This window comes from Malaclemys terrapin, chromosome 4 (assembly GCF_027887155.1).
Source record: "Malaclemys terrapin pileata isolate rMalTer1 chromosome 4, rMalTer1.hap1, whole genome shotgun sequence".
Lineage (NCBI taxonomy): Eukaryota > Metazoa > Chordata > Testudines > Emydidae > Malaclemys > Malaclemys terrapin.
In genome coordinates this window covers 53,104,011-53,128,583 of record NC_071508.1, presented here as the reverse complement: position 1 = coordinate 53,128,583, position 24,573 = coordinate 53,104,011, and the positions used below count along the sequence as shown (strand labels likewise).

The 24,573-nt window shown below is 43.3% G+C and overlaps 1 protein-coding gene across 1 annotated transcript in view; it reads left to right on the top strand.

Annotated features, from left to right (window-relative positions):
* The first annotated feature begins 1,391 nt into the window (after nt 1–1,391).
* The window catches only part of PDE3B (phosphodiesterase 3B), a 279,698-nt gene continuing 256,516 nt past the window's right edge, over nt 1,392–24,573 (top strand). Inside the window, exon 1 of the mRNA XM_054027191.1 lies at nt 1,392–2,626. Coding sequence (XP_053883166.1) covers nt 1,622–2,626 — 1,005 coding nt within the window. The 5' untranslated portion in view covers nt 1,392–1,621. The remainder of the gene's footprint in view (nt 2,627–24,573) is intronic.

Below are 24,573 nucleotides of genomic sequence, written 5' to 3'. Positions count from 1 at the left end.
TAAAACATTACCACAGCTAAATTATTGGAGGTTCTAGAGAGATTTTATGCCCATCTCATAAAAAGAACTGAAAAGGAGACCAGAGACTACAATTGTCACCAGGCAGTCAGCTGAGACGAGTGTTGAGGATTAAGTGGAAAAGAGAAGAATGCTTAGCTGCTTGAAGCATCTATTGTTTATGGCTTCTAGGTACTCCAGTAGTGATGGGGAAGCTTCATATGAATTTTTAAAAAAGTAAATTAAGCACACTTTGTATTGTGGCTCTTCAAGCCTGGCCTAACAATTTAATCTCACCTGTACATTTGTGTAAACGTTATGCCAAAAACTGAAAGAACCAAGAGAAATTACTATAAGCCAAACCTATTCCTCATGTATTTTTATAGCAACGAATAGCCTCTAATTCTTTTTATATGCATGCCAACTATTTCCCAGAGCCAGTACATTTTAAAGCAAATATGTACCACTTGGCCACTATCTCTCCACAAATCTATTTGAATGTCCCTACTTTTTTGCCCCAAATGTCCCTATTTACAGCTTCAGGCAGTTGAAAGATTATAAACACCACCAATTTGTGCTGGGAGTGAGGCAAGCCAGTAAAAAGAAAAATAGAAGAGAGATAAAGAGAAGGTAATGTTCAAAGGCAAGAAGAGCAAAAACTGGGTCATCTGTCCAGTTCACTCCAAACGCTATGTAGCCACCGTTTTTAAGAGTCAAGTATCAGGGGGTAGCCGTGTTAGGTTTTTTACCCACGAAAGCTTATGGACAAATACAGCTGTTAGTCTGTAAGGTGCCACCGGACTCCTTGTCGTTTCTAACAGTGGCTGCTTAAATATGCCTGTCTAGATTTTTATATGGGTGTGCAGAACTTCTCACCGCACTGTTTGCAGGTGAAAATGCTGCTTTCTGTGCTCTGTGAGAGGGGATCCCGGCTCATGGGACCAGCCCGTGCAGGCAGGGGGCCCAGTCCGAGTAAGAGCTCTGAGCCGCGCACACACCTCGGGCCGACAGCCTGTGTAAGAGTCAGGAGTAGCTGAGAGTGAGAGGGGGAAAGCGGAGTAACGCGCGGGGAGTCCGCAGCACTACTCTAGTTAGGGGGTGCCAGACGCTGCCCGGTGGGCGCTGTAACCCACCCCCGGAGATTCGCGCTCTCGAGCACACCCCGGCCCCAGAGCGGCCAGATCTAGAGCTGGCGGCGCGCGCTCCCGTTTCCTCGGCCCGGCAGGCCAACCACCGCTACTGTGCGGCGGCCGTTAGAGTCCAACTGCTCTTTAGGCGCGTGCCGCCGCCGCTTCCGCGCACGCCGTGTGCAGCTGCAGGAGGGAGCAGGGAGGGCTCCGTCCCGTTCTCCCCCTCCCCCTCCAGGGTCCTGCCAGCCGCCGCCGTTGCAGCCGGTGGTCGCGGGGAGGCGACAGCGAGTCCCCACTGCCGAGCCGCCTCGCGCAGAGACTTTTTACCTTCTCTCGCTTTCCCCTTCGTTACCCACCATGCTCCGGACTCCGCCGCGCAGTCGGGGAGAGAAGCCCGCGGCTGACCCGAGAGCCTTTCCCCAGCGGAGATGAGGGAGGCAGCGCCGGGCAGGAGGAGAGGGAGCTGACTAGACCCACGCTCTCCCCAGACCACCATGAGGGAAGAGAGAGAAGCCGCCGCCGCCTCCCAGCATGGACCTAGCAAACTCCCCCAGCAGCCGCCGCAGGACGCCAGCGGGGTGGCTGCCCCCTTCGCCCGCCCCGGGAGCGGCCCGGAGAGCCTGCGGAACGGCTATGTGAAGAGCTGCGTGACCCCCCTGAGGCAGGACCCCCCCAGGGGCTTCCTCTCCCTGCTGCTGCTCCCCGCCGCCTCCCCCCGGGCTCTGCTCAGCCTGGGCGCCCTGGCCGCCTTTGTCCTCTCGCTCCTGCTCTCCTACGGCCGGAGCAGCCCCTGGGGCCAGCAGGGCGAGAACGGCTGGCGGGGCCCCTCGGCGCTGCGCACCCTGCTGGGACTGTCCCACTGCCTCAGCCCCCTCTTCAGCATCGCCTGTGCCTTCTTCTTCCTCACCTGCTACCTGGCCCGGGACAAGCGCGAGGAGCCCGGCGGCGGCGGCACCAGCCTCTGGTGGCTGCTGGCTCTGCCCCTCTGTTGTTACTCGGGGGACTTCGTGGCGCTGCAGTGGTTGTTACCAGCGGAAGGGCCCCGAGACTTGCCGCAGGGCCCCGCCGAGCTGCAGATGGTGGCAGGCCGGCTGCTGACCGTGCTGGGCTCGGTGGCGGTGCTGACCCTGCTGCAGAGCACCCTGAAGCTCCGCCGAAGCCTTTTGGTCTTGGTCTTCTCCAGCCTGGTCTGGCTGGTCTCGCTCACCAGCCTCAGCTCGCTGCCCCCAAGCCTCAGACCGCTGCTGGCCGGCTCAGTCGGGGTGGCCGGCTGCTTCCTGGCACTGCTGGGTTGGCAGCGCGGCATCTTCCCTGCCCAGAGCCAGGGAGCACAGCACCAGCATCACCACCCGCGGCTTCCCAGCGTGGAGGAGAAAGTGCCTGTGATCAGACCCAGGAGGAGATCTAGCTGTGTGTCCTTAGGAGAAACGCCAACCAGCTACTACGGCAGCTGCAAAATGTCCAGGAGACCCTCGTTGCCTTGTATTTCCAGAGAACAGGTAGGTCCCCCGAAACTGGGGGAGGGAGTGGGCAGCGCTGGCGGGGAGTGGGGGCAGAGGAAACCAAACTTCAAAACTTTCCGAGGAACCAGTGCAAGTGTCTAACGTGTGTATGTGCGCGCGCGCCCGCGCATATACTGGTATGTGTTTGCAGGGGGATGTGTCAAGATTCCCCTAAAATAATAAATGGAAAGATAAGACGGTAGGCGCATATTAGTTCATCTCTGCGCTTGTGCGAGATCTTTTTTCTGTGCATCCTTTAAGATTTAATTTGTCAATAGACGTAGTGATGTGTTCCCTGCAGGATACAGGGCTTGGACGTTGTGCATCAGGTTGGCAGACCTTACCTCTATAAAAGTAACTTTTTTTTTTTAAGCACATCCCTCTTAAGTATCAGATGCCGCTTTATTATTATTTTGATTGTGATGTTTCCACCTCCTCGGCTTCTGAAAGACTACACTGGAGAATGAATCTTTCTAGTTGCATAGCACTTAGTTTCTTCCCACCTTTTTTGACCAGGTGACTGCAAGTATCGGGGGAAAACCAGGTTTTTGAGGATATTACTTTCAACTGGCTGGCACAGATATGTACATCACGAATGTCTGTTTTTCTACCAAGTTAAAGTAGTTTCTTTCCAAATAAGGCAATATCGCGTTTAGATTGATTTGGTTTAGGAACCGTCTTAAGGTTAGAGAACTGTTGAGTCAAGTCTGGAAGAAGCATGAAACATTCAGGTTTTATAAGGCAAGTTTTGCTTGTTTCTACTTTGGGCAAAACCCTTTACAGTGCAAAGCTTGTAGTGCAAACTCCGTGTGGGGGTTGAGTCTGTTTGTATCTTGGAAATTGCACGTGAACTCTAGGAACACTGAGTTGTGCTGCTGATGGAATTGGCCCGGGGCTACTTGAAGTGGAAAATCATCCAGTCACAGAAGGGAGAATACAAGTGTGTGTGTGTGTTTAAATAACATATAAACGAAGCCTGGCTTGTAAGCCAAGAGGCCATTGTTACAGAAAGTCCCGTCTGTTGCTGCAGCTGAGATTCAGAGGTTCTAAATAAATGAAGCTTGTCTAGTTTTGCTCTCGCGTGTATTTCCTAATGCATCTGGTGCGATTGTTTCCCAGAGCTCCCTCCCCTACTGTAATTTATTCGGTGAGTCTGAAGCCAAGCAGGGAAAGATGAGCCAAGCTGAGAGGAATCCTTGACTTGAGCATTTACCTTGCAGAGGAATACAGCATTAGTCGGTTTAGAAATACGTTCAAATTCTGAGGTTCTGTATCAGTATTATAGAGTCATTTAAAAGTTCAAGTAAAGGGTTTCAGAAATAGTTTTTATGTAGCCAGTTTTAAGCTTCTAAGTTGGTAAGATTCATCATGTGAACAAGCATTTAAACACTGTATCATTTTGTTCTAAATTAATATCTAGGGAATATGGTATAGTAATTAGAAGTTTACTTGCCCTTCCCTCTTTTTTGTTCTAGTTACATAGTAAATATAGTACTTTGCTTCAGGTGAGTAGCCTCTGTGTTAGAGGAATATCTGCAGTATAGGAAAAATACAAATTGTGCTAGTTTTTTTTTTTTTAAACCTCTTTATAGATGGTAAAGGATATTAGTGTTAGTTTAATCAAATACTGCCTTAGGTATTTAGCTGACTTTCTAAAAGTTTCTGTAAACTTCAAGCCAAACTATAGGTATTTAGTGTTTGGAAAAACACGACAAATGCCAACCTTAGCAAAATACACTGAATGTTCAACAAATGCTGAAGTCATGGGTGTTTAAAAATATAATTGCTTGTAGACATCCAGGTTTTGATGTTTTCCATTTCCGTAAAAGTGAATAAAAGCAGTATGTTGTACACTTTTAGTTTCCTACATTTTTAAACAGTAGACTTATGCTTTACAGTAAATATCTCTTACAGAAAACTTAAATAGTATTAACAGATTTTTTTCACAAATTTGGGGTACTTTGATTTAGGAATACATTTCCTTCTGTACAGTATTTTATCAGTGCTGGTATAAAGACAAAGCAGCTAAATCCCCTTATTTTGCATCTGACTCAGAAGATGGTCATTGCAGAGTTAATAAAATGTCAGATGTATCCACTTACAGTCTCAAGGTATTGATTTTTTTTATCTGAAAATTTAATAAACACTGTATGCTTATTTGAACGTTTTCAGTATTCTACTACAATGTTAACAGAGGGAACACGTGGAATCAAAATGTAATAACATATTTGGGAGAGAATTAAGGTCTCTTAAAGAATTGTGGTTGCATGTTGAAACATTTAATAAAGATCTGTAATATTAACATTTCCAAGTAGTTAATTTACATAGGGATTAATGAGTACTGTTTTAAAAAGTTCAGAGGAATACAAAGAATGCAGTATAAACCCATAATGGTATGAATGTGTTTTAGTAATCTGAGAGGGCTAAGTTACTATGGTGATATTTTGTAAGAATATTAATATAGTATACTGAAATTGTACAGTGCGAGGAAAATAAAGCTACTGAGTCTGGAAAAAATTGTGAATAGTTATGTCTGACAGTGTTCTGCTTAGTTGGTAAAATCCTGTGAGAAAATAATTGTATTGGGTTCACATTCTGTTTTTTCGTAGGCGAAAGCTAATACTAGGAAAGAGGTCTGTGTACATGGGGGGTGGGGAGGGGAGGAGAAACAGCTTCTTGTGTATGTATCCTGTCTACTCCAATAGAGATCAATTTGAGCAGTCTTTGACTTCAGTGGGAGCAGGAATAGGCCCTATGAACCTGATTCTGTAAATGCTTCCTAACTTGAGTAACCCATGTAGTAAATGTCTGCAGGCTCAGGTTCTGTTTTGTTTGTATGGGAACTAAACTGTGAAATATGCTTAAAAATTACATATGCTTTTGCTGTTTAACAATGAATATCCATGCTGTCTTCAGATATCATATTCTACAGCATTTTGCCTCCTGCATCTGCTATAGACATAGCTAACAACATAGTTCTGGAAAACTGACAACCCGTGTACTTGTTTTCCTCATTTAAAATAGGTTATACCGTAATGGTTTATTTTTAGAAACCTCAAATAAAACTTAAACTGGTTATTAAAATAAAAATAAATACAAAACAGCAAAAGGGTTATGTAATATGATTTAATTTTAAGTCTAAATTTCAAATAAGCACAATTTTTCAGACACTTCAAGCACTGAACATATTAGTGTTTTTCTACTCTTCATTGAAATAAATTAAACATTTTAAAAATCCTGCACTTATAGTAAACAAACTTCATGTAACTATTTCTGTGTTCATCTTGAACCAGTGTTACATTCATTATTTATTATTGTTTGGTGTTATAAAATAAATATTTACAGAACAAGTAATCAAAACAGTTCCTACCCTAAAGATCTTAATCTGATAGTCCAGTTCTATTCCCACTGAAGTCAAAGGGAGTTTTATCTTGTCATTACTGGGAGCAGGATTAGGTTTTAAGGGCCTGATCTTGCAAACAATCGCAGGACCGCTCCCATGGACTTCAAAGGAACTGGTTGCCTGAGTATAGCACACCTCTAACCTGATATAACGCTGTCCTCAGGAGCCAAAAAATCTTACCACATTATAGGTGAAACCATGTTATATTGAACTTGCTTTGATCTGCCAGAGTGTGCAGCCCCACCCTCCCAGAGCACTACTTTACCATGTTGTGTCTGAATTCATGTTATATCGGGTTGTGTGATATCGGGGTAGAGGTGTATAATATATTCCAGCTCTAGTTGTGATCTGTGGAAACAGGAGGAATTCAGAGTTGGGACCCTCTATAGTACTGGACAGCACGACAGATCTTGTGGATATCAAATATGTTTGTTTGACTTATTCTGAAAAGTACTGTAATATGCAGTTGCTTGTCTTTAACTGATGTATTAGGAAGAAATACTTTTACCATTTAAGATGAATGTATGGGAGGTGATTGGGCTCATTGAGTAAACAAGATCTACTATGTAAAAGATACTGTGTCTTGCAGGAAAGGAATTTTTTTTTCCTTGATTTTTATTTTTATGTCTGGGTCAAGCGTGACTGAAATAGTGAATGCTCTAAAAAATTGAGCTAATTTTTCCTAGCTATTTGACTTGTTCAGATGTGCAGGAAGCTTAGTATGTTTCACAGAAGCAATTACTTTCATTTCACCCTCTTCTGCTTAGATGAAGGATAGTCATGTGGTTAAAACACTGCCCTGGAAATCTGGGTTCAATTCCATAGATTAATTTTGTTTGTTTGTTTGACCTTGGAAAAGTCACACAGGTCCCAATACAAGTTTAAATAGATAGGTAACATGAAGTTAATGGAATTACTCATGTACTTGAACACCTTGTTGCACTGGGGCCTTATTCTCTATGCCTCTGTTTCCTGTTTGTAAAATAGACATTTAAAAAGTTGATATTTTCCTACTTGCTTGTTTAGATTGTAAGCTCTTTGGAGTAGGGTATATCTGTTGCTATATAATTTTACATTGCATTTTAAAAAAAAGTAGAACACTGAAATCAATTAGAGCCCATAACACTACAGTAATACATAGTTAAATTTATTATTATTATTATTTATTTGGTGCAAATTTTAGAGGCTGGCTTTTTAAAATGGTTGCAATGACTGAGAACAGGTGTAATTATACAAAAATATTTGTGATACTGTCATTAACAGAAGCTCTGTATTAAATTATTTTCTTTTGTACATAAAAGCAGTATTTACATAAAAGCAGATCTACAACCTATCCTGGAAAATGATCCCTCACTCTCACAGACCTTGGGAGGCAGGCCAGTCCTCGCTTACAGACAACCCCCCAACCTGAAGCAAATACTCACCAGCAACTACACACCACACCACAGAAACACCAACCCAGGAACCAATCCCTGTAGCAAACCTCGTTGCCTTCTCTGTCCCCATATCTACTCTGGTGACACCATCAGAGGACCCAACCACATCAGCCACACCATCAAGGGCTCATTCACCTGCACATCCACTAATGTTATATATGCCATCATGTGCCAGCAATGCCCCTCTGCCGTGTACGTTGGCCAAACCGGACAGTCCCTCCGCAAAAGAATAAATGGACACAAATCGGACATCAGGAATGGTAACATACATAAGCCAGTAAGTGAACACTTCAATCTCCCTGATCATTCTATTACAGATTTAAAAGTCACTATAATTGAACAAAAAAACTTCAGAAACAGACTTCAAAGCGAAACAGCAGAACTAAAATTCATTTGCAAATTCAACACCATTAATCTGGGCTTGAATAGGGACTGGGAGTGGCTGGCTCATTACAGAAGCAGCATTTCCTCTCCTGGAATTGACACCTCCTCATCCATTATTGGGAGTGGACTACATCCACCCTGATTGAATTGGCCCTGTCAACACTGGTTCTCCACTTGCGAAGTAACTCCCTGCTCTCCATGTGTCAGTATATAATGCCTGCATCTGTAACTTTCACTCTATGCATCCTAAGAAGTGAGGTTTTTACCCACGAAAGCTTATGCCCAAATAAATCTGTTAATCTTTAAGGTGCCACCAGACTCCTTGTTGTTTTAGTATTTACTATCTTCATTTTATATTTTAAAATATGAGATTAGCAGTTGGGTACAAATGCACACACTGTCCACTCCAACCAGCACAGGGAGTGTTCGCATATTTCCCTTTGCTTAGGGACAAATTGCATTATTTCTCATTTTAACCACTTAATATAACAAATTTGACTTCATACCAGAACAGTTAAAGATAATATTTAAACAGACATACAATAAAGCAAAGTAATGAGATGAAGCCTATCTACTCTTTGCTGGCGTTGTTGCTTGGTCAAATAATGTAATGTGTATTCATAATATAGCATTTTCAGTCCTCTTCCTTACATTTATACACTTCCTCAACTTTGAGGCCAGAGGTGTCTGATCTCTACCACCTACCCCAACACTAGTACCCATTTCTCTAAACTCTGCTTGCCTGTCATGCTCTCAAAATGACTTCTCCTCTTCCCATGCTGCCTCATAGACCCCCCCCTTAGTGCCATGTGAGCTCGCTGTCTTTTTAAAATCGTCCTCCGATCACACTACTTCTTGTTTAATATTCCAATTCTAACTTCAGCCCCACCCTCACAAATATAAACATTAATATATTAAAGAGAAAAGAACATTTGAGAGACTTGTATATAACAATGAATATTTCATGCTAATCACTACTATAATCCTCCATTATACAGTACCTCCACCCACTTATTATCCTTTGCTTTCAATGTCTGGTTTAAACTGTAAGCTTCTTGAGGTGGGCACCTGTCTTATTCTTCTAGGTATGCTTATATTCATAATATTATTAATTTGTATTATTGCAGTGCTTAGAAGCCCTAGTCGTGGACCAGGACCCCATTGTGCTAGGTGTACTGTACAAACACAGAACAAAAAGATGGTACCTATCCCCAAAGGGCTCGCAATATACATATAATACAAGAGGCAACAGATGGATATAGAAAGACCAACGGGAGTACAAGAAACCCCATGAGACAGTATTGGTCTGTATGATAGGCACTCAGCACACCAGCAGCCTAACCGTTGTCAATTTTTTTTTGTAGACTTTATGGCAGAGGAGAATATTAAGGAGTGATTTGAAGATGGGTAATGAGATAGTTTGTTGCTGTTTACAGGGAGCACTTCCCAAATGTGTGAGGCAGCATGGGAGAAAGCACAAAAGTGCTTGTTTGAAAATTTAACAAATGGGCTGTGGAGGCTGTAATCGTAGTTCACTCAGAAGTAAGAACTGATGGTTTGATAATGAATGAAAGATGATAGGTAGGATGGGGCTTGACTGCGAAGGGCCTTGAAAGTGAATACAAGTAGATTATGTTTGATGCAAAAGTGAAGAAGGAGCCAGTGGAGGTATTGGAAAAAATGGACTGACCTGGTCAAAGCAATGGACTAGGAAAGTGACGTTTGCAACACTGCTCTGAATGGATATGAGTAGGGCAAGATTGCATTTCTCAAGGCCAAAAGAAGAATATTGCAGTAACTATGATGAGTATTTGGATAAGAGTTTTAGCTGTGTGGATGGATAAGAAAGGGCATATCTTAGAGATGTTACGCAGAAAGAATTGGTAAGATTTAGATATAGCCTGCATAGGAGGACCTCGAGAAGAGTCTCAGTCAAAGATAATGCCTATATTATGGACCTGAGTGACAGCCAGGATGGCAGTGTTGTCCACAGTGATTGAAAAAGGAATTGGGGGAAGATTAAGAACTCTGATTTAGCCATGTTGAGCTTGAGCCAATGGCTAGACATCCATGAGATATCAGAAAGACAGAGTGAGATTTTAGTTTAGGTAGGAGACAGGTCTGGAATAGAGAGGGTAAATCTGTTCATCAGTGTAGAGATTATCCAGAGATAAGGAGTAGAGAAAGGGACCAAGGACCGAGCTCTGTGGAACCCACCCAGAAAGTTGGAAGGGGAATGAGGAAGATCTTTGGAAGGACATGTTGTCGCATGAGAATTAGAGGTAGGAACAGAACCAGGAGAGGACAGAGTAATGGAAGCCAAAGGAGAAGAAGACTTCAAGAGGAAGAGCATGGTCAAAGGTGACCGGCATGTCAAGGCGGATGAGGATGGAAGACTGGTTCTGAGTTTTGGCCAGAAAAAGAGAGGCCATTAGAAACTTGGGTGAGAGGGGTTTCAGTGGCGTACAAGGGGCAGAAGCTGGATTGGAGTGTCTCTAGGATGGAATTGGAGAAGAGGAACCCCAGACAGCGATTTTAAACAGCACAACCAATAAGTTTAGAGATGAAAGGAAGAAGGGAGATGAGTCTGTAATTGGAGAGGCAAGTAGGGTCAAGGATGGTGCTTTTTAACATTGGAGAGACTAAAGTTTTCTTGTATTGTGAAGAGAAAAAGCCAAAGGAGAGTGAGAGCTTAAGAAAAAGGGTAAAGCAGATCAGAAGATAGGATGGGGTCAGTGGAGTTAGAGAGGGGTTAGAGGAGGAGATCAGACAAGAAACATCTGTGTCTTTGCCAAGGGAGAAGGTGAGAGTTGTAGGAGGAAAAAGGAAGGAAAGCTGAGGGGCTGTGTCATATTTTATCAACTTTTTTTCCCTCCCCGAAGAAATTGAGATCCTATGTGGAGAGAGAAGAGGAGATAGGAAGAATTTAAAGAGTGAATCAAAGGTGATGACAAAGTGGCTGTGATTGTATAGGATTCAGTTTAGTTGGAGAAGTAGTGTTGTTCATCTAGGAAGATGGCAGAACTGAAAGAAGAGAGAATGGAGGAAGTCATCCTGGTCACAGAATTTCTGCCAGAGATGGTCCACAGCATGAGTAGAATAAGTGGATGTTGGCAGGGCTAGGGGGGCAGGGCTGGGGGAGAGCCAAGGGTGCAGGAGAGTGAAACACAGAGAATCAACCACCATATCAATGGAAGAAAGAAAAGAGATGGCAGGAAGGAGATGTCTCAGAGTAGATGAGAAGTCAACATCAGGGGATTGGGAAGGTTGCTGAAAGGTCAAACGAGAGGGTCTGGGTTATGTGTGGTTGAGGGGCAATGCTGAAAGAGCAGGTGAGGGTCAGAGGGGGGAACTCAGCAAAAGAGATCTGATAGAATGCAATGCTTAGTGAAGACCAAATCAAATGAACAGCCCTTCTGGTGAGTGGGACAGTTGAACCAGGCTACAGGTTAAACAAAGAGGTTAGGGCAAGGAAAAGTTCAACTAAGGGGTTGGATGGGTTATCAACATGGAAGTTGAAGTCATCAGAGATTGTGAGGACGGGAAGCGCGAGAGAGAACTAGAGATTGAAATCAGAGACAGCAAGAGACTGGGAAGATGAAGGGGGTGAAGCAGGGGAATGGGCGGGAGGCTAGGAGTGGTGGCATGAAAGGAACAGAAATGGTGGTCAGGATGGGAGATGGAGAGGGAAGGAGGGCCAGGATCAGGGTGAGGGAGACACTGGGACAGGAGCCGTTCAGTATCTCCCCTGCCAGGCAGGTCACTTGAACAGCCGTAAACTTAGACAAATTATTCTATATACATGAAAATAAAATAAATAGCACTGGTCTACAATTTTTGAGAAGTCGTCTGCTTCAGAGATAAAATGTGCTATTTATTGTGTATTTTGATGTGCTGAATTCAAATATGCCAATTAAAACAACTGGCTACTGTTTCTAAGATATTTAAGTTTTTACACATTTATGTCTATGTATATTGTGTCGATAGTAGTTTTAATCATAAATTGTAAACCTAGGTCTTTTCATGTGTTTATGGTTGCTTTACATGATATTTCCCCTGTCCTGTTTATGTAACACTTTAAAAATCTGCAAAAGGGTTATATAAATAAAATTTATTATGAAACAAAAAGGCAAAAAACTATTATGGACATAGTTGAGTCCTATTCAGTGTCTACTCGGCGCTTCTTGGCTTGTCTCTTGTATTCATTAAATGGAGCATCTCTTGTCACTGTCCAGCAATAGTTTGCAAGCATTGATGGGCTCCATTTGCCCTGATAGTGTTTCTCCATTGTTGCAATGTCCTGGTGAAATTGCTCGCCGTGCTCGTCGCTCACTGCTCCACAGTTCGGTGGAAAAAAATCTAGATGAGAGTGCAAAAAATGTATCTTTAGTGACATGTTGCAACCAAGGCTTTTGTATGCCTTGAGGAGGTTTTCCACCAACAACCTGTAGTTGTCTGCCTTGTTGTTTCCGAGAAAATTTATTGCCACTAAGTGGAAGGCTTTCCATGCCGTCTTTTCCTTGCCACGCAGTGCATGGTCAAATGCATCATCTCGAAGAAGTTCACGAATCTGAGGACCAACAAAGACACCTTCCTTTATCTTAGCTTCACTTAACCTTGGAAATTTTCCACGGAGGTACTTGAAAGCTGCTTGTGTTTTGTCAATGGCCTTGACAAAGTTCTTCATGAGACCCAGCTTGATGTGTAAGGGTGGTAACAAAATCTTCCTTGATTCAACAAGTGGTGGATGCTGAACACTTTTCCTCCCAGGCTCCAATGACTGTCGGAGTGGCCAATCTTTCTTGATGTAGGCGGAATCTCTTGCACGACTATCCCATTCGCAGAGAAAACAGCAGTACTTTGTGTATCCAGTCTGCAGACCAAGCAAGAGAGCCACAACCTTCAAATCGCCACAAACCTGCCACTGATGTTGGTCATAGTTTATGCACCTCAAAAGTTGTTTCATGTTGTTATAGGTTTCCTTCATATGGACTGCATGACCAACTGGAATTGATGGCAAAACATTGCCATTATGCAGTAAAACAGCTTTTAGACTCGTCTTCGATGAATCAATGAACAGTCTCCAGTCATCTGGATCGTGAACGATGTTGAGGGCTGCCATCACACCATTGATGTTGTTGCAGGCTACAAGATCACCTTCCATGAAGAAGAATGGGACAAGATCCTTTTGACGGTCACGGAACATGGAAACCCTAACATCACCTGCCAGGAGATTCCACTGCTGTAGTCTGGAGCCCAACAGCTCTGCCTTACTCTTGGGTAGTTCCAAATCCCTGACAAGGTCATTCAGTTCACCCTGTGTTATGAGGTGTGGTTCAGAGGAAGAGGATGGGAGAAAATGTGGGTCCTGTGACATTGGTGGTTCAGGACCAGAAGTTTCATCCTCTTCCTCTTCCTCATCTGACTCAAGTGAAAATGATTCTGGTGCATCAGGAACCGGCAGTCCTTCTCCATGGGGTACTGGGCATATAGCTGATGGAATGTTTGGATAATGCACAGTCCACTTTTTCTTCTTTGACACACCTTTCCCAACTGGAGGCACCATGCAGAAGTAACAATTGCTGGTATGATCTGTTGGCTCTCTCCAAATCATTGGCACTGCAAAAGGCATAGATTTCCTTTTCCTGTTCAACCACTGGCGAAGATTTGTTGCACTAGTGTTGCAGCATACGTGTGGGGCCCACCTCTTGTCCTGATCTCCAATTTTGCAGCCAAAATAAAGGTGATAGGCTTTCTTAACCATAGTGGTTATACTGCGCTTTTGTGATGCAAAAGTCACTTCACCACAAACATAGCAGAAGTTACCTGCACTGTTCACACAAGTACGAGGCATCTCTGCTCACTTTGGCTAAACAGAAATGTGTCCCTTTGCAAAATCAAACACTGACAAATAAGAGAGCACGATACTGTATGATTTCTAGAGCTGATATAGGGCAATTTGTTCAGCAGAGTGATGTAAGCTTCGTTATGATTGCATCATCCGTGACTTCTAGGAATAACATGATGCAATTCATATCATGTATGACGCAATACCAGCTTCAGATTGCATCATTCATTGTTTTGCCTAAAAAGCAAGTACTGTCCAAACCCAGTCATGGATTTATTCATCAATCCAGTCAAAGATGTATTTTAGTCATTTCTGGTTTAAATTGAGATCCTTTCCCTTTATAACTCACTTATCCTCCGCCATTCCCAAGTCAAGGGTCATATATACTGACCCAATAGCATATCTTGCTTAAAATTGTTGATTGGCTCTAGTTTGCATCATTTTCGTTCTCAGTGACCCAGAATTAGTAAAGTTTGACTACATTTATTTCAGAAGCATTTTGGCTGTAGAGCAGTGTAGTAGATATAATACTTACAAGTGAATCCATTAAACAGTCCTTCGAGAGAAAACCCATGAATTGGTCTCATCGTTATAATCTGCACCTACTTTCTTCATTTTTGAGCAGAGGTTGCATCCACAAATAGGAAAGCTTAATTTTCATGAATTCCCCATCTATAAAAGGGGATAACATTTTTTACTCTAGTTAATACTACTTCAGAAAAAGGAAGAACTGCTCCTGGAATTTAGGGGAAAAAGCCTGTGTGAACTTTGTCTTCAATACAGATTGCTGATTCAAATGGTCAGTACTAGAATTGTAGTCTGTATAGTGACCATCAATGCTGCTGATCTAATATTTGGTAAAGGGGACACTGAAAATCTGAGTTCCATAAAAGAGTAAATATCTTAAACTTATTGCACATTTTTCATATTTTTCTTTAAAAGGGACACTGGCAAACCATTTAGGCATGAACTTCAATGTAAAAACACTCATATTTGTTGTAAGTTTAATTCCCTTGTGTTTGCTTATAGGCTGCAATAGTATAACAGTTTACGCAGGCCTTTCATTATAAGAAAAACTACAAACTGAAGTCCAAACTCAAGCAAAACAGTTTACATTTTCATTGATAAATTCAGCTTCACAAAGTTGTCATCAGAATCTACTACTCCAAGTGCAAAATCTACTCCGCCCCCTCATCATTCCTTACCCCACATTGGAGTGCAAGTTGAGTTTTGCCAGTCTGGATAGAGCATGTTTTCTTTTTTAAGGCGGTACCTATAGTTTTATACAATGTTGTTGTCCTGGTTTTTAAAAGAGAGAGTATTGCTAATTCAGCTGTTACAATTCTGTACAGATTAATAATTTCAATTTTAATTTTGGAACTTGTAAAGGGTTGGTTGTTCACTAGCAATATATATTTAACAGAAATGCAAAAATGAAGTGTATGAATCTCATCAGGTGTATCTTGTGCAGTTACCGATACTCTGAGACTATGTTTTGCTCTAAGGTAACATGGCCTTAAATGAGCAAAAACAAAGTTACATTTTTTGATGCTATTATACTATAACAATATGATGAAATTTGTTAGGTGGTTTTGATCCACCTGTATTTCAAAATATCAGTGTCTTGGGTTTAATTTTTGTGTTTGGAGTGTTTGAATGTTTCTCTTGCACTCTTTAAAATGATGATGGAAAGATTTTTAGGGTGTGTTTTATTTCTGGGTGTGTTTCAGTTGCCATTAATAAAACATTGTAATGGTAGCTGAAAACCACAAATGTAATCTCCCATCTCTGCTGAAATGAAGCTATGAAGTTTGAATTTGTCTCTTTCCCTTGAATTTGTGCATTCCATCACTATTGCACTCATTTGTTTTTTCTTTTATTCCCTTCCTCATTTACTGGTCTTCTTAGTTTGTCTACAAGGAGATGTTACATTGGGTTAACTTGGATTGTTCACATTAAAGAGCCTTGAATCCACACACATTTTTTTACACTGAATTATTTGGTGTCTTAATTCACAGTAATTAATCTTCTTTGGAACAGAAGTAACTCTATTTCTCAGTGCATTTATTTGCTTTAAGTTTAGTGTGGACACATTCCTAAGTACTCTATTGGCAGTCCTCCCAGTGCTGTCCTACTCTGCATTGCTTCACACCTGGATTGTGCTGTTTGTGTACTTGTGTTCCCTCCAGTGCTCTGGGATCATTTTGACTGGATGTCACCTATCTGATTTAGGGCACACCTGGCTGTATGCCAGTATCTTTCTAGATACCAGGTAGTAGTGAGTTCACATACCCAGAGTCATATACCCATTATATTAGCTGTGCTTCTGTGTGGACCCCTTCAGAGCAAATGAAAGCGAAGAAATGGTTTTCAAGCTGGTCTCTGCTGAATGAAAGCAAAGGAGCTACAGCAGAAAAACCTCAAGACAAGGGACAAGAACTAGACTTCCCATAATGTTGCCCCTACCTTCCCATACTATAAGCACCTGGACCGCCTTTTTTTTGTTTGTTTTTTTAAAGCTATGATACCACTGCATCCAAGAGTGGTATAGTAGATAGTTTTCCACAATGCAGCCATGGCACCGTGGCAACTTCCCTGGACCTACATATAATATTAGGTCTGATGAGGAGGAAAATTTTCCTGACAGTCAGGAACGGCTGTACTAGCAATCAGCCTGAAATTGAAGTGGAGGAGAGCTTTAGACTTCCGGTAAGTATTAAGTGCTATTGTACAAAATAACTTTATAAGGGAATTTAAGCAAATTTTGGGGGGGGGGGGGGAGTACTGGTTGCATGCTTCCATGTTGGGCTGAACTACTTGTTTCTTTCCAACTGCATGGTTGTTAACACACTCCTCCCAAGAGCATGCTCAAATTGGCATTTGCACCGACACTTAAAGCTATTGAGATTTTATTGCCTTGTCGTATCAAATGCCATGACCATTGGCTTCACGTACCCTCCCCTCCCCCCAGGGTTGCCAGGTGTCTGGTTTTCGACTGGAACGCCTGGTTGAGAAGGGACCCTGGTGGCTCCGGTGGGTACTACTGACCGGACCATTAAAAGTCCGGTCAGCAGCACAGCAGGGACTGGGGCTAAGGCAGGCACCCTGCCTATCCTAGCTCCGAACGGCTCCCAGAAGTGGCCGCTAGGTCCCTGCAGCCCCTAGGCGCGTGGGCGGCCAGGGAGACTCCGCACGCTGCTGTTGCCCTGAGTGTCGGCTCTGCAGTTCCCATTGGCTGGGAACCATGACCATTGGGAGCTGTGGGGTCGGTGCCTGTGGGCGTGAGGGAAGTGCACAGAGCCTCCCTGGCTGCTCATGTGCCTGTGGGCTGCAGGGACTTGGCGGCCGCTTCCTGGGAGCTGTGGTAAGTGCTGCCGGGACCCTGCAGCCTCTCCTGCACCCTGCCCCAGCCTGGAGTCCCATCCCCCATCCAAACTCCCTCCTGGAGCCTGCCCCCCCCGCACCCTAATCCTCTACCCCAGCCTGGAGCTCCCTCCTCCACCCCAAACCCCTCATCCCTGGCCCCACCACAGAGCCCACAACCCCAGCTGGAGCCCGCACCTCCAGCAACCCGCTGTCCCAGCCCAAAGCCCACTCCTGAATCCTTACATTTACATCCTCCCACACTCTGAACCCTTTAGCCCCAGCCTGCAGCCCTCTCCTGCACCCCAAACCCCCAGCCCCACCCCAGAGCCCACACCCCCAGCTGGAGCCCGGAGCCCCTACTGCACTCTGAACCCCTTGGCCCCAGCCCAGAGCCCTCTCCTGCATCCCACAACCCCGGCCCCACCTCAGAGCCTGCTTCCCCAGCTGAAGTCCTCACCTGCCCCCCCCCCCCCCAGCACCACAACCCTGTTCCCCAGCCTGGAGCCCTCTCCCACACCCTGAATCCCTCATTTCTGGCCCCACCCGGAGCCCGCACCCCCAGCCCAGAGCCCATACTCCCTGCACCCCAACCACAGCCCAGAGCCCTCTCCTGCACCCCAAACTCCTCATCCCTAACCTCACCCCAGAACTTGCACCCCCAGCCAAAACCCTCACCCCCTTCCTGCACCCCAACCCTCTGCCCCAGCCCGGTGAGAGTGGGGGAGAGCGAGTGACGGGGGAGTGGTGGAGCAAGTGGGGCAGGGCCTCAGAGAAGGGGTGGGGCAGAGATGGGGCTTCATGGCAGGGGTGATCAGTTTTATGGCATTAGAAAGTTGGCATATCCATATCCTCTTGCTGTGGTGCTTGCTGTTCACTCCTTGCCTCCCTCCCCACATCCTGGTTCTATGTTGCCCCTCCTTACTGCCTCCACTCAAGATGTTAGCACTATGGGGTTAACATGTCAAACCCATTGCACAGTGGGCATGTTTACTGTAGTAACAGAAACAAAAATAGCAGTAGAAAAATATATTTTGGGTAATAGTTGTAGCAATGTGCTGAGATTTTATGTATAACTAAATTTTATATGGTAAATAGCCAAAAATCAGGCTACAGAGGCATGCCAAAATACAGAGAGATTGCAAGGTATTTGTAATTCCCTCAGCATTGTTAACCCTTTACACTCAAATCAGTTACTACAAAAGTTTGTTTATTTGGCAGTGCACTTTGTACTGATATACATGTGTTATAAAAGAGAACTTAAAAGCAAAGATAATTCTCTGTTGGGCATGCACACTGCAAGGTAATGCAGCCTTCTCAGGACTACCATATAAACTAGAGTTTTTCTTCTTCTCTAGCTGGGGGACGGGGGAGGAGGGGAAATAGGCCATCCTGGTAAATAGAAGTGCTGCATATCTTCCTAGTTTGTCCATTGCCATTTTTAACAAGATTCTTCTGTATCTCAGGGTAACTGCATCCAACGTAAGGACAGTCTGCAGAGGTACATGTGCAGTTACTAACCTACCCCCTGCTGGCTACCAATCTCACAGCCACACACCCACCTATTCACCCTCCGTTGGTACAGAGGTCCTATACAAGGAGGAAGTAATTTGGAAAATGTCTTGTCATCTTGAAGTGAACCCTAGAGGGGGAAGAGAAGATGGGAGTGGCATTACAAAACTGGAAAAAGCAAATTGTTGGCATGGAGACTAGCATTGGGACATTAAGTACTTGTGCTTTTTCTGATTTTCCTTTGCTTGTGCAATGCAATGAGCTGGGTTTATAGGGGCCAAATCTCCCACCGAAAGGCTGACAAACCTCTGAAGGAAACAGAAAAAAAGATGACAGTGGCAGTAGGAACATAGGACTGGAAGGGACCTTCTGGGTCTTTGAGATGTTCAGGGAAGTAGTAATTGCGTACATGGCCCCAGAGAGAGAGAGAGGGCCATGAAGGCAGAAAGGTGGAGGGATAGATTGCTCCAGGAAAGCATCAGAAGTCTCGGAACGGTGCACAATCCTGGAAAGAGACAGGGTATGCACAACACATAGGAAAACAGCTGTGCTGGAGCACATTTTCTTACCAATGTCAAGTGCAGCACATGTGTAGCCCGGGCCTGCAAACTACTGAGAACACTCCATATTGGAACCTTCTATTCAATCAGCCAAATTGATGTGGAAAGAACTAGCAATCGACCAATGTGGAGGTGTAGAAGAACAGTTTTGAGTGCCTAACCTACAGGTATTTGTGAGCATTCCACTGTTTGCACATGCCACACTTCTGTCATCTTAAGTTTGCACTATGCTATTAACGAACTTATTTCATTCAAGTAGCATTATTTATTATGTATGTTATTTAACTCTATACACGTTTTTTGTACAACTCCGATGAAAAACTTCATTGAGGAATTGCTTCCCCCATCAGTTATGTAACATGCCGCCCCCCCCGTGTCAATGACCTGTCAGTCATTTCCTTGGATATTTTCTTGGTTGTTGATCACAACTATATCCTGTCCTCAAAAGGAGGAGCACAATACATCCCTGACCCTGTTTCTCTAACCACTTTTAGCATTTTTCAGAAGCAATCTCTCGAGCTGTCCATGGTATTCAGAAAGTCTCTGCATCTCCTCCTCCCAACCACCTGTGAGGCTCTCTCCTGTGCTGTCACAGATATGGAAAATATACCAAGCAATTATAACACAAGGCACACAATGATAAACATCTGATCTTGTCATCAGGCACCCCCATCTTCCCTTCATTCTTCCAAATGCATATGCCAGTGTCATTCTGCAACTACTCAAAATATAGTTAAATAGTTCCTTTCTCCTATCCTAGTGTCCTGTAAAAGGCTTCATAAACCAGGGAAGCAGAGGGTAAAATGACAGGAGGAATCATAACTCTATTAATGTCCATAATGAGGAGCAAAAATTTCCCTGCTCATTCTAGAAAACGTGCCAGAGTTTCTAAAGATTCCTGGCTTCCTGGACTTTTCCAGACCACACCATATTAATGTTTGTTTGAACCTTCTATGGTGATCAGCCAGGCCTTGCAGCACCATGGAGAAATACCCCTTCCTGTTGAGTCTCTCACGTGGTATGTGTGTGTGGTTAAAAATAGGCATGTGTATCCCAGTTCAGGAACCCTACCCATGCAAAGTTGTCAATAACCTCTTGTGTACTACCAAGCTTTATGAGCTGGCACAGCAGCACTGCCTTAATAGTTGATCTATCAATGCCAAACAAGTGACTACAGACCAGTAGCTATTGCGCTACCAGATAGTAAGGGCCACATGCTTCTCCATGCCGAGTCATATGTTGATGTTCTGCTATTGCAGCTTTAGGGTGAGTTCTGCATAGACCTCTAGGAAAGTAACCTTCTGCAGCCACTGCTGGCCATCCTATTCTGCATCACTACTTTGTCCCACCAGTTGCTGCTAGTTGACTGTGACTGGAAGTGGTGCTGCATCAACTGAAGCAGCTCCAGATAAATGCCCTGTGGAGGTAACTGCTTGATTTAATTCTTTCGTAATGCCTCCATCTGTAGTTTTACTGGTGTGGTATCCAAAGCTGTCTGAGTCTGCCAGTCCAAACTCATCTGGCTGCATGACTGCCAATACATGTGCATTATCCTGCTCATATCGATGACTGTCATGATTGTGGCAGTCAGCAGTGTGTCCTCCGTGTTGCCTGACAGCAGTTTGAAAAATATAGATGAGTTAATGGATGCCAGAGAGGAATTATGGGAGTTTTAGTTGGAACCCAAGTTCCAGAATTCATGTAGGTTTCAGTAGGCATCTCACAGTGTGCTGTTAGGAGAAATCCCAAAATGCATAGCGGTGAACAGTGGATATTTGAACCATGGGATATCTTCCCAACATGCTTCGCAGTTAATTCAGAGATTTGCAGAGCTGGTTAACAAGGGACAAATGTTAAACTGGCCTAACATAGCTGTGGTGACACACTTCAGTTTAATATAATTAATTCTGGGCATTTGGAGCGAACAAACTAACCCAATCTAACCATGCCCTTAGACTCCCTTTTATCCTTTTCTCCCAAAAAACGTGCATTGTACTGATCCTCCCTCTGTTTGGCTGAGAAGACTGGATGTAACTCCTTAAAATCGTGCTGCTCTTTCAGCTGAGCTATGGTGGTTGCTAGAGAGCAATGTGAAATGCATCTTTTTGCAAGGAGCAAAATGTATTTTTTCTGATGTGCACATGGCCCCTATCTGTATGGGGGTCAAGGGACTAAGCTTGATATTGAACATCAGAATTATCTAAGTAGACTATGGACCAGCCTCTTACTATTTGTGTGCCTGTCCTTTCATTTTTGTGTCTTGGCTCACTTGTCTACACTGAGAATTTTAAAGACTTATCCCATCCTTGATTTGACACTTCAGGTGTACAGATCAGTTGCTTGAATAACTACTGTTGTCGTCTGGGTCTGCTTTGAATTCCCTAAAGTTCTAAGTATAGATATAGCCATTTTCTCTGTTTTATTCATGTGTTCCTCTCCAAGGGCAAGAATCCGGCAGGAAAGGATCGTGCCTCTGCTGCTCCAGCATGGGAATCTTTCCACAGCCTAGTAGAAACAAAAGAGTGGAAACTGATGGAGTAGTCACTCACTGAGAGTGATTGCTGAATCACTGACGTTTAGTGGGGGCAGGTTTAAGAACCATAAAGCTTGACCCAGGGTTGAAAAAATGAGTCTGGCCTGGGAGGTTGGGTGGGATAGAGGCTTACTCCAGGTTTGGAAAATTTAGTTAGTCTGGAACTGAAGTTAGTCTGCAAGTCTGGTCTACCCAGCTTGAAAAATTTGCTCCAGCCCTAAAAGACTTAGGGTAAAAATTTCAATAGCATCTAAGGTGACATAGGTTGCTAAGTTTCATTGACTTTCAGTGGAACTTAGGGCTTGTCTGCATGGGAAAGTTTTATATGTATAACTGGTAATAGTTAAACTAGTATAGTTATACTGGTACAACTCCCTATGTGGATATTCTTATTCTGGAATAAGAGTTGGTTTTTCAGTTTATCTTAAACCCATTCTAAAGCAACATGTGCTAAGCCAAAAAAAGGCATTCATATACTGGAATAAAAGTTTGCCATGTAGACAAGTTCTGAGGCTTCTAAGTAATTTAGAGTCTTTAAAAAAAATTATCCTTACTCTGGCTTGCAGTGTATCTTAGAAGCTTGCTCCAGCTTTGGAAGAAATGGTCATTGTGGGAGCCTGATGTAGATAAAGACCTAAAACTGAGTTTAGCCTAGAAACCTGAGAGTTTTGCACTAGGCCAGTAAGACTTTTGGTTAACCTTAGACCAAGTCGTGTTCTAACTTGGTGGATTTTTATTTTATCTGGGACCCGTATTATAAAGTTGCTATGGGAATTTTTGTAACTGTTATTTCTGATACAGTATATTTTGGGATAGAAAATTAAAAATATTTTTTTTACCCTATATCTTTGTAATGCTTCTGAATCTTTCCTGCTTGTTTTTCCCCCTCCCATATTGCTTTTGAGTCTACAACTAGAATTCACACATTTCAGACCCTCTATGTGACAAATTTTATTTTCAGATCAATTTTACTTGGGAGAGCAATACTGGACAGTGGCTGCTTACTGCATCTGGAGAGTACTTGTGATTCCCTTCTCTGGGAGAATCCTTCAGAGCAATTTTTTAAAATGCAGGGGGAATTTAAATTGTTGTGTTGGATAGTAACGCGACTTTGAGAACTGGCATTGAACAGTTTCTTTTCCAACAGTTTTGGCTTTTCTGAATACTTTGTATCCTTTCATACAAACTCAAACCTATCTGCTTTTTCTAACATCCAATGATTGATCTACCTTAGATATAGGAGAGAAGAGACTTCCTTTTCTTAAAATGCTAGACGTGAATGAATGAAATGGTGGTAAGGATTCTATAGTGTACTTGCTTTCCAAAGGTGTTAGACAGCCTCTTAATAATAAGGTTGAAAGGTTCTCATTTCTACTCCTTGAGACAATTTCTATAGCTTTGTGAGTACGTTCTGGAACAGGAATTGTCTTTGTATTGCTAGTGCTTAATAAATAACTTTCACACTAAAAAAACCCTCAACATAACTCTGTTAGAGTTAAGAAATGCACTTGAGCAGACTTTAAACTCAAAGTTGCTTTATCTGAGAGACAAGGTTGGTGAGATAATATCTTTTTTTGGACTAGTTTATTTGATTAATGTCCATATCAACCTCAATTCACATGCACTACCATCCAAATTTACTCAGACTCCTCAGCTCCTCCATACATGCTCCTGCAATTCCAGTATATAATCAGTCTCAATGTACACATCCAATTCCTCATAACTGCTCTCAAATGCGTAACTTGAGTTTCAAATTTATCTAGATTAGAATACATTCCATATAGACAGACAGGTAAGATCTCCAAGCTGCTCTTATGGAAGAAGGTGGCTTCCTATGTTGTCGAGAGAGAAGAGCCCTATGAACAGAGAAATGGAGTAGTTATTTCTTTTAAGGGCCACCCGTGGTGGTCTCAGCACCATGGTGAATAATAAGAGATGGCAGCCGCTTTGAAAATTCTTCATGGAATTCTCAGAAGTAGAACACAATTCTGCAGCCTCTTATCAAGAAGGAACTTCCAGTTATATAGAATAATGGCAAAAAGATTATTAATCCTTAAAAAAATCAAACATAGACAAAACATAAGATTTGAGTGGATTTTAACTACAGAGGAAGTTCTGAAATCTCTTATCCATTGGGAAGATCATTAGGACAAAAGAGCCTGATACAAGGTGCTAAATTTCTTAAATGTTCATTTTTGTTAAAAAATTTTATTTGTAAATACTCAAAAAATAATTATTTTTACTCAGAGTAAGTATTGTAACTTTGGGAAGGATAAGCTTTATTTTTCATATGTAACAAAGACCTGGATTACCTGCTTCAACTGCAAAACTAAATTCATTCTTAACAGTGGAATGCCAGTGTGACTGGCACTTCCATAATGTTATATTGGTACACGGTGGCTCTTACCTTACCTCATTTTCTCTCTTGGGCTTTTAGTTGCTGTTAACATCTCATTGTTAAAGATTTGTGGACTTTCTGTATTTACCTAAATATTTCCTTTCTTCTAGTGCAGTGTTTCCCAAACTTGGGACGCCGCTTGTGTAGGGAAAGCCCCTGGCGGGCCGGGCTGGTTTGTTTACCTGCCACGTCCACAGATCCGGCCAATCGTGGCTCCCAGTGGCCGTGGTTCGCCGCTCCAGGCCAATGGGAGCTGCTGGAAGCAGCGGCCAGTACGTCCCTCAGCCCACGCCGCTTCCAGCAGCTCCCATTGGCCTGGAGCAGCGAACCGCGGATCTGTGGACGTGGCAGGTAAACAAACCGGCCCGGCTCGCCAGGGGCTTTCCCTACACAAGCAGCATCCCAAGTGTGGGAAACACTGTTCTAGTGGGATGGTCCACAAAGCCATCAACCTAATTGCATCATTATAGCCTTCAGGTAGAAGAGAACATATGTTCTGATATGTTT